This window comes from Mya arenaria, chromosome 12, assembly GCF_026914265.1.
Source record: "Mya arenaria isolate MELC-2E11 chromosome 12, ASM2691426v1".
NCBI lineage: Eukaryota > Metazoa > Mollusca > Bivalvia > Myida > Myidae > Mya > Mya arenaria.
Window position 1 is genome coordinate 17,131,775 of NC_069133.1, and position 13,599 is coordinate 17,145,373.

At 34.8% G+C, this 13,599-nt stretch overlaps 2 protein-coding genes and 1 pseudogene across 2 annotated transcripts; 2 read left to right on the forward strand and 1 right to left on the reverse strand.

The window, feature by feature from the left end:
* Window positions 1-714: 714 nt before the first annotated feature.
* Window positions 715-2,815, forward strand: LOC128210503 (uncharacterized). The gene is made up of 4 exons (XM_052914852.1): window positions 715-1,365; window positions 1,953-2,045; window positions 2,271-2,372; window positions 2,687-2,815. The coding sequence occupies exons 1-4, from the start codon at window positions 988-990 to the stop codon at window positions 2,813-2,815; spliced, it is 702 nt and encodes a 233-aa protein (XP_052770812.1). The 5' UTR covers window positions 715-987.
* A 300-nt stretch (window positions 2,816-3,115) lies between these two features.
* LOC128211085 (uncharacterized) lies at window positions 3,116-5,150 on the forward strand (annotated as a pseudogene).
* A 957-nt stretch (window positions 5,151-6,107) lies between these two features.
* Window positions 6,108-7,465, reverse strand: LOC128211086 (P2X purinoceptor 7-like). Its single transcript, XM_052915506.1, has 3 exons — window positions 7,205-7,465; window positions 6,605-6,835; window positions 6,108-6,394 (listed from the first exon to the last, which is right to left on the reverse strand). The coding sequence occupies exons 1-3, from the start codon at window positions 7,399-7,401 to the stop codon at window positions 6,244-6,246; spliced, it is 579 nt and encodes a 192-aa protein (XP_052771466.1). The 5' UTR covers window positions 7,402-7,465; the 3' UTR covers window positions 6,108-6,243.
* Between the last annotated feature and the right edge of the window lie 6,134 nt (window positions 7,466-13,599).

Sequence of the window (13,599 nt, forward strand, 5' to 3'; positions counted from 1 at the left end):
TGGTTAAGCATACCATTTTCATTAACATCTGTCATATTTGTAAGAAAATAATGTTACTCATTAAAAACAACATATTTTTGTTTAAGAATAAGTAAATAATAAGTTTTACTAAATTAAGTACTCAGTAATTATGTAAAACACTTGATACTTCTTCACGTCTTTCTGGGCAAAATTAAATACATTCTTCCAAATCTTGACCTGAACTACAGCAACTCACTAGATGTGATGACATGATTGGAAACACGAGGTCAGATTCTCGGTCAATTAGGGGTTAATGTGTAGCTGAAATTGACTTTCGTGTAGAAATGAAAAGTGGAAAAATTGGCTGGTATTTCTTGGCATGGCATGTCTAGGACATCAAAAATCATTTAAAAAAAAGAAAATACCATTTGCAGATGTCTGACCAAGTAAATATTTGTTAATTCCTGATATTCAGTTATAAATTAACAAATAGGCGGATACAAACTTATTTTCACAAACCTCTCTTAGGTCACAATACAGGAAACTCTGTATTTTCTGTAAACCTCTAGAGATTCTTGACCGTTTTTATTTCTCCTCAGCAGGTTGGCAGTGGAAGCTTGACACGTCTCACATCTTGTTTTTTTTTCTTTTAATAAAATAGAATATAAAATATATAAATACATGCACACAAAATACTAACACAACAGTCCACAGCTTTAATTTTCTTTAAAGGTACTATGCAGTGACTATGTCAACACCGTTGATTTGGCTTAAGATATGTCTATTTATAACGTCTGAACTGAAAATTCCGAACTTTTGCGAATATTTACGATGTAGTAGCCGACTAATCATATTCGCATATTGTACTTTTCCGATATTGTCCATCATCGGGAAAGTCCGGTTTCTCATTCGTAAATTTTCGTCGTGACGTCAGAGTCGTTACTCGTCTCCGCCATATTGTTTATTTACATTGAAAAGAACGACACGGATGTTAGTTTAAGTGTGGAATATTAATTAGTGTAAACAATGGGACGGTCTCGGTGTTGTGTTGGGGGATGTAGCAATGTGCCAGGAAATGGAATTAGTCTGCACACATTTCCCAAAGAAGAGAAACTCCGGAAACAATGGATTCGTTCAATTCAGATGACTGGGTCTGAGTGTTCAAGGGCCGGATGGCAAGGTCCCTCGAAAAACGGTTCCGCAAATGCACAGCTTGTGTGTTCTGAGCATTTTGAGTTGACAATGTTCACGATGACTACCAGAACTAAATGGAGTCTCGGTCTAGCCTATAGAACTGCTTTAATAGACGAAGCTATCCCCACATTATTTGGCGACAAAGTTAGGAAAAGCAACCTTGACCAAGTCCAAGCAAGACCGGTAGTGCGCAAACGAGAAGTGAGGAGGGTATGTTGCACATTTTAATATGTTAACAGGTTTATTTGACTTAATCAGTCAACATTTCAATTTAGCCCTTCAACTTGGATGGTTAGTATTTGTAAATAGACCTGAGCAGAACACTCTTTTTAAAATGTATACAAATTAGTGCATACTGAATGTATGTGCAAAACATGTATGTCAGGACTTATTTGTAATATTTTTTTTTATATAAATGAATCATGAATAGACATACATTCATGAAAAAGCAAGATCTGACTGTACGATATGAAAACGGGTTATACTGCTACCGTTTGATTTAATCTGTATCTTCCAGAGGCTCTGTAAATAAAGGATGATGAACGCATTGTGTTTATTTTGCTCATGTTTTTTAGGCATATTATAAGATTAAAATAGTTGTAAAGTTGCAAGTATGGTTCATAATTTGTCTTTCATTTACTGGATTATATTGCGGATATATAAAAAAAACTTATGGTATAGAAGTATTAGTGAAAGAACCTTGAAGATGCTTTATAAATGTTTTGACTTTTAACATCTCAAGTTTGAGTAAAGGGTTATTGTATATATATACCTATAAAAAATCGCTTCCCCTTCAGATACTGAGTGACTACAACCAGAAAGGCCAAGTTGATAAATCAACTGCTGTAACGTATACAGATGCTGTTCCAGATTTATCTCCTGTTAATCTAGTATGTATTTATATTAGTATTCATTTGTAGGATGTTTAAAATTTCAATGGATTTTCTAGAGTTGTTTGGGATTTTTCCCTCTTAAATCATATACACCCACCATGAAATCAAATTGCAGTTTCATTTATGGAAATGAAGTGTACATGTGTGTAATTGTTTCCTTAAAAACTATTTGTATTGAGTATATATTATCAATACTAATGGGCACTTTGTTCCTTTCATTAGGGTGACATGACCGCCAACCCTCCATCCACTGAGTTTCCAGTTGACGCAGTTGAATTAGACATGGACATGGAGTTGGACAACAGTAAAAGAACTGTCATGCAGGTAATATTTATTCAAACACTTATGTGATGATCATTTAAAGGCACTTGTCTTTAAAAAGGAAGGATTATAGGGTCAATTACTGATATTTACAGTGGTCGAAATTAGCACAAGCCAGCAAGGCCTGCACTGTTAAAATGCTTTCTGGGCTTGCTCAAAGTCTGAGTTTTATACAGCAGAGCTTGTTCAAAGATGTAATGCCAAGCAGTGATATGTGAATTCGGGCTTGTGCATCCAAAAGCCTTATTTCGATGACTGTATTTAGTGTGCAATAAATATTTTGATATCATTTTCAACTATCAATGTTTTTTATGTAGAGCGCTGAAATACCACCTCCCGTTGACCAGTCTTCAACAGTAGCCTCAGCCCTTAACCTTCAACAAGACCTAGAAACTCACAGTACTGATGCTAAGATCCAGTCAAAGGTACATATAGAAAATCGTTGATTTGAAACAAAGACACCAATAAAAACAAACCTAATTATTATCAATTCGAGATGCTGATTGTAAAGGGACTATACACCAGATTGGTAAAGAATCTTAGCACAAAGTCAATAATTTGGTACAATGTTTTACCCTTAGATAACACAACTGTAAAAAAAAATGGACCATAATGAAAATAAAAAATCGAGGTAGAGACTGGTTTCGGACTGGTGTGGCCAAAATTGCAGTCCAGTGTCATATCCACTGTGCTACAAAGAAGATTGACAAAATATTGCATATGATTTGGCAAGAACAAAAACATTCTGTAACTTGATAACATAATAGTGAAGGCTGGTGCACTAGTCCTAGTTTCTCAAATAAGATGATGGTAAATAAACATACAACTGCCTTTGATTATTACCTTTTTGCCTAGTTTACATGAGAATATATTGAATTAAAGTCCAGGGTGTTTATGTAAAAAATGTCTTCACTGGTTTAACAGTTACATTGTATGAATATTGATACCACGGTGATTTAGCAACATGATAATTATTTATTTCTGCTATCTTTTTCAGTCCAATGAAGTGAAGTCAAGCTACCATATGGAGTTGGAGGGCCTTAAGAGAGCAACTGACAGTTTACGCAGATGTGGCCTGTCCCTTGCAGAAATCATTACAGACAGGCATCTGCAAATACAAAAGTGGATTAGAGAGAATTTACCTGGGACTGTCCATTCCTTTGATGTGTGGCATATTGGAAAAGGTAACACATATTTTGTTCAGCTGTGGAAACATACATGTATTACCGTATCTAGGGTTAAATCATAATGATTGACCTAGATTGTCAGTCTATAAGTCTCATGAATGCTATAATAGCATGTTGGAAAGCCCACCTACTTCTGACAAGTGCTAAAGATGAGCAATTGTTATTGTTCATTATCAGACAAAGTGTGGTTAATTTCAACCAAATTTTGCTTAAACAGTCACAATGGGGAACCAAAGGATCTCATTTCAAAACATTGTTCATTTCATAAAGAAGACTTTATTCTTTAGTGATCATTTCAAAACCAACATGTGATAAAAAACTTAAACCCAACATTTGGCTTATGATACTTTCCAAAAGTTTCATTTAGTACATATTTCACATACTCTTACTATGTTTCAGCTGTGAAAAAGAAGCTCCTTGCACTGTCCAAGGAAAAAGACTGCAACATAGTCTGCAAGTGGATGAAGAGTATCACCAATCACCTTTATTGGTCAGCCGCATCATCCCAGGGAGAGGAGGCTCCATGATTGCAGCAAAGTGGACATCAGTGGTCAACCATGTTCAAGACATTCACACTGGACATGGTGACCTCTACCAGCAGTGCACCCATGGTCCCCTTGAACCCCGAGAATGGTTAAAAAAGGGCTCAAAGGCAGCTGCCAAAATGGAAGACATTCTGCTAAACAAGAGACTGTGCAAGGACATCAAAAAGCTGTCCACAGGATTTCAAACGTCAACACTGGAATCATTTCACAGTGTAATCAATCACTTTGCACCAAAAATGACAGCATATTCCTTCCACGGACAAATGTGTCGCCAATACTTGGCGGCCCTACATTTCAATGAAAATGTGCAAAGAGGTAAAAAAATATCAAAAAATGAAAGTTCAACCTGAAGATAGTATTTCCAAAATATAAGGATGACTTTTCAGTCAAGTTTGTGAATGATGAAATGACCTTTGGTTATGTAAAGGAACTTCTTGACATGTGTATAGAAATATGTGGTGAAAAAAACAAACTGTCAACCCCAGCCCCACCTCCCCTCACATCAGGGAAAAGAAAGCCAACCAAGGTTGAGGTAACAAGGTGTTTAGGAAAAAACAAAAGGTTGAAATATTAGTGTAGGGGAAATAAGAAAAAACATAGATTGTGACTGTTTGAATATATCCCAAGATTTGTCAACAATTTGGCATTTTCCTTTTTTAACACTACATGTATAACCTGTATCTTAATTGAATATTATTTCCTGTAATGGTGGTTGTTTCTGTATATATGCATGTATAATCTAATGAATCTTTGTGACAGTGGAATGTTTTTTTTGTATTATACTTTCACTAAAGTTTTGAATATTGTTACTTAAAAATAACTTTATAGTATCTGTGTAATATTAGCAATACCTTTTTTTTCTTATCCAGCCTCTTGATCAGGTTTCAAAAGTTTAGATTGATTGTTTTCCTTTGTTAAGTGCATGTTTGCCATTCTAGTCCTTGTTTTCTGTTAATTCAATGCCAGAGAATTGTTGTACATATCATTTGGTGCTTTTATTGTTTGAAATAACAATCATCCTTAATATAAATTACAAACCTAAACCCATACCACATCTTATTTTTCTTTTAGTCCCCTACCGGTTTCATCGGACGGGGCTCAAGGTTTACCCTCAGTCCGCCCACAAAAATCTCAGTCAGGCAATAACTCAAAAAGTATTAAAGGTCAATGATCTTAGTAAGTGGAGAGGCAATATGCATGTTAGTTTAATTTTTTTGTCAGACAAAGTTATGGCCCTTGATTTTAAAACTATAGCCAATTTGAACCTGTGATAGGGAAAAAAGAATCAAAGCCAAGTTAAATGAAACATATGTGGAAAGAGGGCAGTGTGTAGATAATACACATTTGTTTATTTTTTTCTTCAGGTAAATGTATGCCGAGTTATGGCCCTTGACTTGAAATATAAAAATATAGCTGTTGATGGAAAAATTATCGGTCCTTGGAATACTAAAAGAGTTCTCTAGCTAAGTTGATGAAACTTGGTATGTGGATAGATAGTAATATGAAGATTATGCACGTTAGTTTATTTTTTCATCAGAGCGAGTTATTGCCCTTGACATTAAAGATATAGCCAATATGTTCCTGTGATAATTCAAGAAGTATCAAAGCTAGTTCATGAAACTCAGTTTATGGATAGTGGGCAATATGTCAAATTAGACAAAGTGATCAGTCGATTTTACAGCTAAAACTGTTGCATTGCGATGGATAAAGTTTAATGTAGTTGCCATTATGTCCCTATCACATGGGCTGGGGCGACTCAAACAACTTTGAATTATTTGAAGGATATATGTTAAAGTGCTCTTCTTCAAATTACTTCCACTAGTAAATAATTTGTCAGACAGACCCTTTAATTGTTGTCATTACAAGCTTTACTCATTTAACTAAGGAGTGACCAAAACATGACAACATGGAACAAATGCTTCATGCATATATGATGGATATTGAATATTGGCATGGCCTTGCACTAAGGAATCATTTTCGTAGTTCAAACAAATGCAAAAGTAATCCAACCTGTCAAACATTTTATTTCAATTGATTCATCACAAAAAACACAAAACACTTGTGGTAAAATATTGGAATAGTAAAATTGAAATCTGACACATAAGTAGCAAACAATATGTCGCAAACATCTGTCATGACTGCCTATAAGTCCTGAAATCCCTCATACTGCTGTGATGGAAACTGCGCCCTAATCCTTTGAACTGCACATGATGGAAGTACAACACGCACCTCTCTTCCCAAATATCCCCAACACCATCTGACAAACTGGCGATATGCCACATATCTCTGTTGCCTGCAAAATAAGATGTCAAACCAATGTGAAATTATACAAGTAACTCCCAATTATAGGGGGTTAATTTTTATATGCGGTTATAATATTGATGATATTAAAACAAAATGAAGTTCTAAGAATATCATGTGATAGCATTCTAGTGACTGACAGAATGTAAATAAACTTTGAACCACATGCATTGATTATTTCTTTTATACAACTAAGACTTACTCATTATCTTCCTGTTGCGGCACTCCATACTGCTGTCTGTACTGGTAGTATGCAGTCTCTAGCACATAGCGGTCCAGGCAAACAGTGCCAAACCCGGGGTGGTCTGTTATACATTCAATGTCATGGCCTTCTTCATTGAACACATCCAGTTTGAAGTTTGTTTGTTCAACATCACGGCAGCATACCGATTCCCGCTCTGTATGCATAGCAATACAGCTATTGCATCTGCACCTAAAACAATTAAATCATCAAATAAACTACAAAATTACTATAATCAAGTTCTTTTGCTGGATATGGGATTATAAATGATAATCTAGATTAGAAATTTGATGTACAAAATAATTTATAAACCAAGCAATAGTTATGAAAATATTATAGTACAGATAGTCACGTTCATGTATTTTCAGACATTTCAGTTTTGACAAATGTTGAATTACACGACATTCTTAATTGTCACATGAATTACAAAATATAAAAACAGTGACACTGAATGACTTAAAACCAAACTTGTATTCAAATTGAATTTGCATTTTAACATTTTTGGGTATCGATTCCGCATAGATAAAGAAGTTCAAATTAAGTTTAGTAACTTTAGGTTACCAGTTCGTGTTGCCAATTCGATTTCCATCATCTCCGTCGTGAAGATCTAGACGATTAATGTCGTCTTCAATTAAATCATCCCTATTTAATGGTTCAAACTGATATGGAACAATGTTATTTTCAGCGTCATACGAGCTAGTATCCGAAAAATCAATCGATTCATCTCCGTCAGTTGTGTAATTCTCGCTGTCAGACATTTTGGATTCACGACTGTGACGTCACAGTCTGATCATCGACTTCGCACTTTTCCGGAAATATTTCCGTCATTTTCCGTACAGGTATGAAATGTAGCGTAATATACCGTTCGGAAACAGGTAAAATGATCGTAAATTTTCGTAAGAAAATTACCAATCAAAATATGATGCCGAATAGAACCTATACCGAAAAGTTTAAAATAAGGCTGCATAGTACCTTTAAATAAAAACAAATGTAGTAGCATTTTATATTTCCATTATTTCTTAAGTTTATGTTATGTCACACACAGTTGCTTAAAAAGTCAATCAATACAATATACTAAGTATGATTTGTTAAATAATTTACATTCTTTAGATACATTTACACATTATAAAGATTGAATGGCCACAGCAGAAACAATGACACAATGTCTAAATTGTATCTTTAAACTTACCTGATGAAATTCACTGTTAATTCTAATACAACTCCTTTTCACAGCTACAAAATGTATTCTTGCATGTCAACTTTAAAATACTTGATATTCCAATGCTCATAAATGTACAACCTTAAGAATCTAGCCACTTTTACATCACAAAACATGAGCTATTTTCAAAAGTTTGAATGGAGTTGGAAGTCAGTTGATTTTGGCGCACACAGCTTAATCTTTATACTTCCTGCCTTGACCTTTTACTAGCCGGTTTTCTTAGTAATTAGATAAGAGACAGCTGGTATTCATCACTACAAGGTATCTTGTGTTTATTCAAGAGATGCCCAGAGTTGAGAAAAACTTCTATATTTGCACCAATGAAACATAATTAGTCCTCATTGAATTATAATGAAGATTGAACATATTGAACATAATTAAACTCTATTTACACTATGAAATTTATTAAAAAATCTGAAACCAAATAAATCGTATTTGTTCTTACAATTTAAACTACTTTTGACAGATTCTATAAAATATTTTGATAGCATAAAAAGTGTCTGTCAGGAAAGGAATTTTCTTTAATTTTGGTTGGAAAATGATTTCATAAACATGTTTAAATCAAATCAAATTAAAATCATTTACAAGTTGTCCAATTAAACCAATAAATTAAAAAGAATAAAACTGTACAATCTGATAAAATTGTCAATTTCAGACTATAGAATCTTTGTAGAAATTATTAGTTTTCAATGTTATGATTTCATTCCAAATAATTTAAAATTCGAGCTGTTATGATTTGTTTGTGTTGACCATTCGAAGTGCACGATTTCGCTCCACAAAAATGTTTAGTAAAAAATGCCTAAATCTAACTTAAAGAAGAAACTCATGAAATCTTCTCAAAAAAAGCTAAGTCCAAATTTTGTAGAAAAATGACTAAGTTATTTTTCCAGAGAATAGCAGGCAGAAAACTTTCCATTCTGTTTCCACAGGTTTCCAGGGTTTCAGTGGAAAATATAAACAATGTCCAGAAGTTTTCAATACTGTTTTCCAGAAGTGACTCTGGACATTTTTTTTTGAAATCTGCGGAAATCACTGGAAATTCTATTGAAAACCATATTTTTCCATGGAAGTTCCGCTATGTTACTACTCTTTCCCGTGCTTTTCCAGACCCGCTCTGGAATATATACAGACGGGCATGTGTCACATATGAATAAGCTTTTAATTAAATTAAGATTGTTTCTCAGTTGCATCAAGAAAAACTTTTTCTTTAAGGAGTATCATATTATAACACGTATTTTGTTAAAACGGGCATTGTTCTTGATAAAATATACAATAAAATCTGCCATTGCCAAGTATATTTCTACTCAGCTGAAAAAAACACAACAATACCTGACATAATGTTAAACCAGACAGATTCGACCCGTCACGAGTCGTCATATTATACACAATTTCATTAAGCGAGTTCAGAAAAAATGTTAGATAGCCAACTTTGGCGAGCGTACTGACATATTTCCTTGTCGAGTTGTGAATCAATCTTAGGGTCATTTAATGTATATCAGACCTTTAAAGATAAATATAAAATGCAACAGTGGATAATTTAAGTTAACAAATAAAATTTTCCTTTAACTAGATTGATAAAAAATGCACTTATAAATAGCTGGAACATGAATTAATTAAATTAATATTTTACATAATACAGTTTTTCTGTTTGAGTATTAAGAACTGTTATTTGTAGATTCATCTTGTCGCCTCCTTTTAAGAAAATTTCAAACGGACGAGAAGCACAATGTGTCACAACAAAAGTCCACTTAATATAAATACCGTCGTTTGCTGTTTGCTGTTTAACTTTAACTTAGCCACAACCTAATATTACAAAGTATTCAAAGAAAATCTTTAAAAAATTAACAATCTTACTTCAGCTCTCATTTTATACATGGTGCTCATTTTCAAAATACTCTACATTTACTTAACCAAACTGTTATTGAGACCGATATTATATCCAGTCGACATTTCTGATCTCTCGCTGACACTAACAATGACTTTTGAATTTAATAAGAACAGTTCTTTTACATCTAAAATTTTGTTTAATTATAAAATTAATTTCTAGAGTGTCATTTGGTTTGTCAAATGCAAAACAAAGATCATTACAATGATAAAACGATCGGAATATTGGCGGAATCAACAACATTAATTGAATCTGTGAACCAATATAATAAGCTTGTCGTCTTAAAGAAATTAACTCATTTAGAGTGTTTTTTTATATAGTTAATACTACCTTGTGTTTGTCCCTTCTTGTGTTTGATAAAGTTGAATAAATGAATGTTACTAAGCTATGTCGCACATCGAGCGTGTCAATATAAAATACTGTTACACAAGTCGGTTAAATATTTCATACACATATTTTTTTTTCTTTTTATTCGCGGTTAAAAGTCTTAGCCCCAAAATCACTACCGTAAGCCTCATTATGCATCACAAGCAGCATCTATGTCAAAAGCGTTTCGTTCTTGTATAAGCTTAAACATTATTTATTTTATCAGTGTGTGGAATCATGTGACTTCAGTGAGGTTCTCACCGGGTCACCAAGTGTAACAAGTCAAACTAGTCAAATAGCGTTTTGCGCCAATGGAGGGTCTTTCCGTAGGACAAGCGGCCTCGTTCTGAGATTGACCTCTAAATTGACGAAATATAACTTTGGAAAACGCAAATAACTCGGGAAGTAGTAAAATAATAAAACGAATACATATCTGGATTTGACTCATCTATTGAACAACAATAGTGAAAAATATCCTAAAACGCTATACTATATGTTTACATTTCAAAGCACGAACATTGTATCGAAACATGGAAAACAGTTTAAAGCACATATATGTAACAACATTATTGTAGCACATGGCATTCATATCATCACGGCAATTTGACCTTTGTTGCACAGCTTAATTTCCAGCAAAGACAAAACATTAGTGTTAAAGCCGATTCCTAGTAAGATATTGTAACAGTAGGGGGACTATTTACAGTACCCGACGATATGTCCATAAATGACATATGACACGTGTTTAGTGTATTGTCATCACATTCACACCTCTGGCAGAAGGGGCCAGTCGTTGTAAAAACAAAACAAACGAACTTTATAAACAACAACAGTGTTGTAGGCAAAAGTTTTTTTTTATTCTCTTTATTGAGAATTAGTATTATTACTCTTTTTTTCGAATATTCGAATAACGATTTTGACATTCGAATACCAAACGTTTGATCATTTATTATTTGACATTTATACCCAGCAGAAAGTATATTTGAATGCAAAACCATTCGACGGTATTCATGATTTGAAAGACTCAGTTACTGCTGAAATAATCACCCTTAGCTATTTTAGATAGCTTAAGATCGAAATCCTGAAAGAATCGCAAGCGGAGAAACGTATTAGAGCAGTTATCATCATCAGTGATACCAGCATCACTGCCGCAACGACCTGTTAAGGTGCTTGCAGTTCGCAGGCCGTCACATTTTATTTATTTAACGACTCTTGGTTACTGTTTACTTGTACAACAATCACTAAGGAGCTATTTTACGAAACGTAAATGGAACTGGCCCGATTAACCACCATTGAAAATTGGAGATAAGTTAATACAAAATGTCAAAGATGAGCCAGACATATTAGTAAAACATTATGAAAAGATCAGTAGTGACTATTAACAAACACAACACAGCAATGAAAACAAACAGGAACAAGAAAAGTCAAAGTGATGTAATTAGCACAGGCATTCCAAGGAAGATATTTAGTGTAATGCAGATACGGTTGAACTAAAATAAAGCACAAGCTAATAGTAATAGTTGCGACCCTAGTGAAGATGCCATACATTAGACATTCTGGAAAAATACTTCTGCAAAACAAACACTGCTAGTACTACTAGTCTAGTACTAGTACCTTTTATTTTATGAGGCAAACTGCGTGGGATCTTCATAGTTTCAAACAATGACTGCATCGTATCTTTAAAGATTTTGCATTAGGTGCTCTGAATTGTATCCCTCCGTCTGCAGATTTGGGGGTTGGGGTCTCAAATCATAGAAGTACTTGGGGTTTGCCTATACGTTTATTATTATTTGTTTTGTTGATAAGTTTCCTCAAGTTAATGCATACTTTGATAAGATTTACCTTTTGCGTTTTATCTTGATCAAGAGTGAGGTTTGTGCACATAAACTGGTTTTAACCCCTAGTAATTTTACATTTTACTGACCGCTCCAAGGCGGTACCTAACAATTTTTGATAATCATACCTATCTTTTATATATATAGTATGTATGGACTGTGCTGTTTGTGGGATTTTATGCTGTTCTTCTAAGTTTCTTTATTGTGATTTTGTGTTCTTTGTCTTTGGCTGTGCCCAGTGCCACTAAACCGGGTTTATGCTACTGAGCTTGTTTCTGTAGCTTTTTGCATAAATATTTAGAGTGGAACATGATTGTTAAAGGGCAAAATTTGACAAATACTTGGTGGCAGTATTAATCGACATCAGCTCAGCATTGTACAACTGTGGGGTCCAAGAGTTTTGATATAGCTACGTTAATATGAATTAGAGGTAAAACTTGCATAAATTTATTTATAAAGTCCAGGAAAATAGAGTACTACTAAAATCAACACTAAGAAAGTTAAGGAACAGCCAATTGGCTTCACAACAAATGCCTAGTGTCAGTACTATTCGACATCATCTTAGCATTTTACAATTGTGGGGTCCAAGAGTTTGGTATACCTACGTTAAATGTATTAATAAGGTCCAGGAAAATGAAGTATTAATAAAGGGAAAACACTTAGAAAAAATAGAACAGCCGATGGCTGAACACGGGGCAGTGTCTTACCACCAATCGTATTGTCTCTTTTCATGAATATACCTTTTTCATCTAGATTAATGAGCTCTATATGACCACTGAATTTACTTTTATAATATATGACGACACCCCCACTATACCGTTTAGCTTTTTTATTATATATTGGTCTCGGACAGGGTAAAACTTCGTAATTTTCTATATTAACATTTTTGTGTTTATGATTCCAAGTTTCAGTAAGGAACAATACGTCATACTTTAATAGAATATTTAGAAAGTCATTACCATCAAGTTTTGAACATAAACCGTTAATATTCCAAACTAGAAAAATGAGCTGCTTCTCACAGCTGTCCTACGCTGTATCCGTGTTGCTCTGGGTACCGTCTTGGAGTCCCAGGGCTTGATTCCGGTCCGTCAGAGTCCCTGGGTCCGTGTCTGGGTGTGCCGCCAGTCCCGGGTAGGGCGCGTTATGTTGAACAGCGGCCGCACGTAGAGCACTATTACCAGACGGGGGTGGAGGGTATCCCGCTTGGCGGTAGCAGCCTGGTTCCTAGGCTGCCGCGGCAGGAGTTCCGGGGTCTGGGCCTGGGGGAAGATGATCAGCTGTGAACCTCTGGTTATCGATATATAGAGTGGCATATGCTAAAACAGTTTGTTTATGCGCGTAACGGGCCTGCACGAGATATGGAATCATCTTCCTACGGCGCTCTTGGGCTGCTTTCGGAAACTGATCGCTGATCATTGGAAGGGTTTGACCATAGTGTGGGTACGCCTGCTTATCGCGTACACGTTGTTTCACCTCCATCTTGTCACCATAGAAGTGAAACTTAGCGACTAAAGGACGAGTTTTACCCCCTTCGAATTTGCCAGTTCGATGTACTCGTTCGAATTTGATTCGTGTCTCGGCATCATGAATTTAAAGGTCATTCTTGCAAAATTGAATTACCTTAGCTTGGCAATTCTCAGATATACGCGCCTCA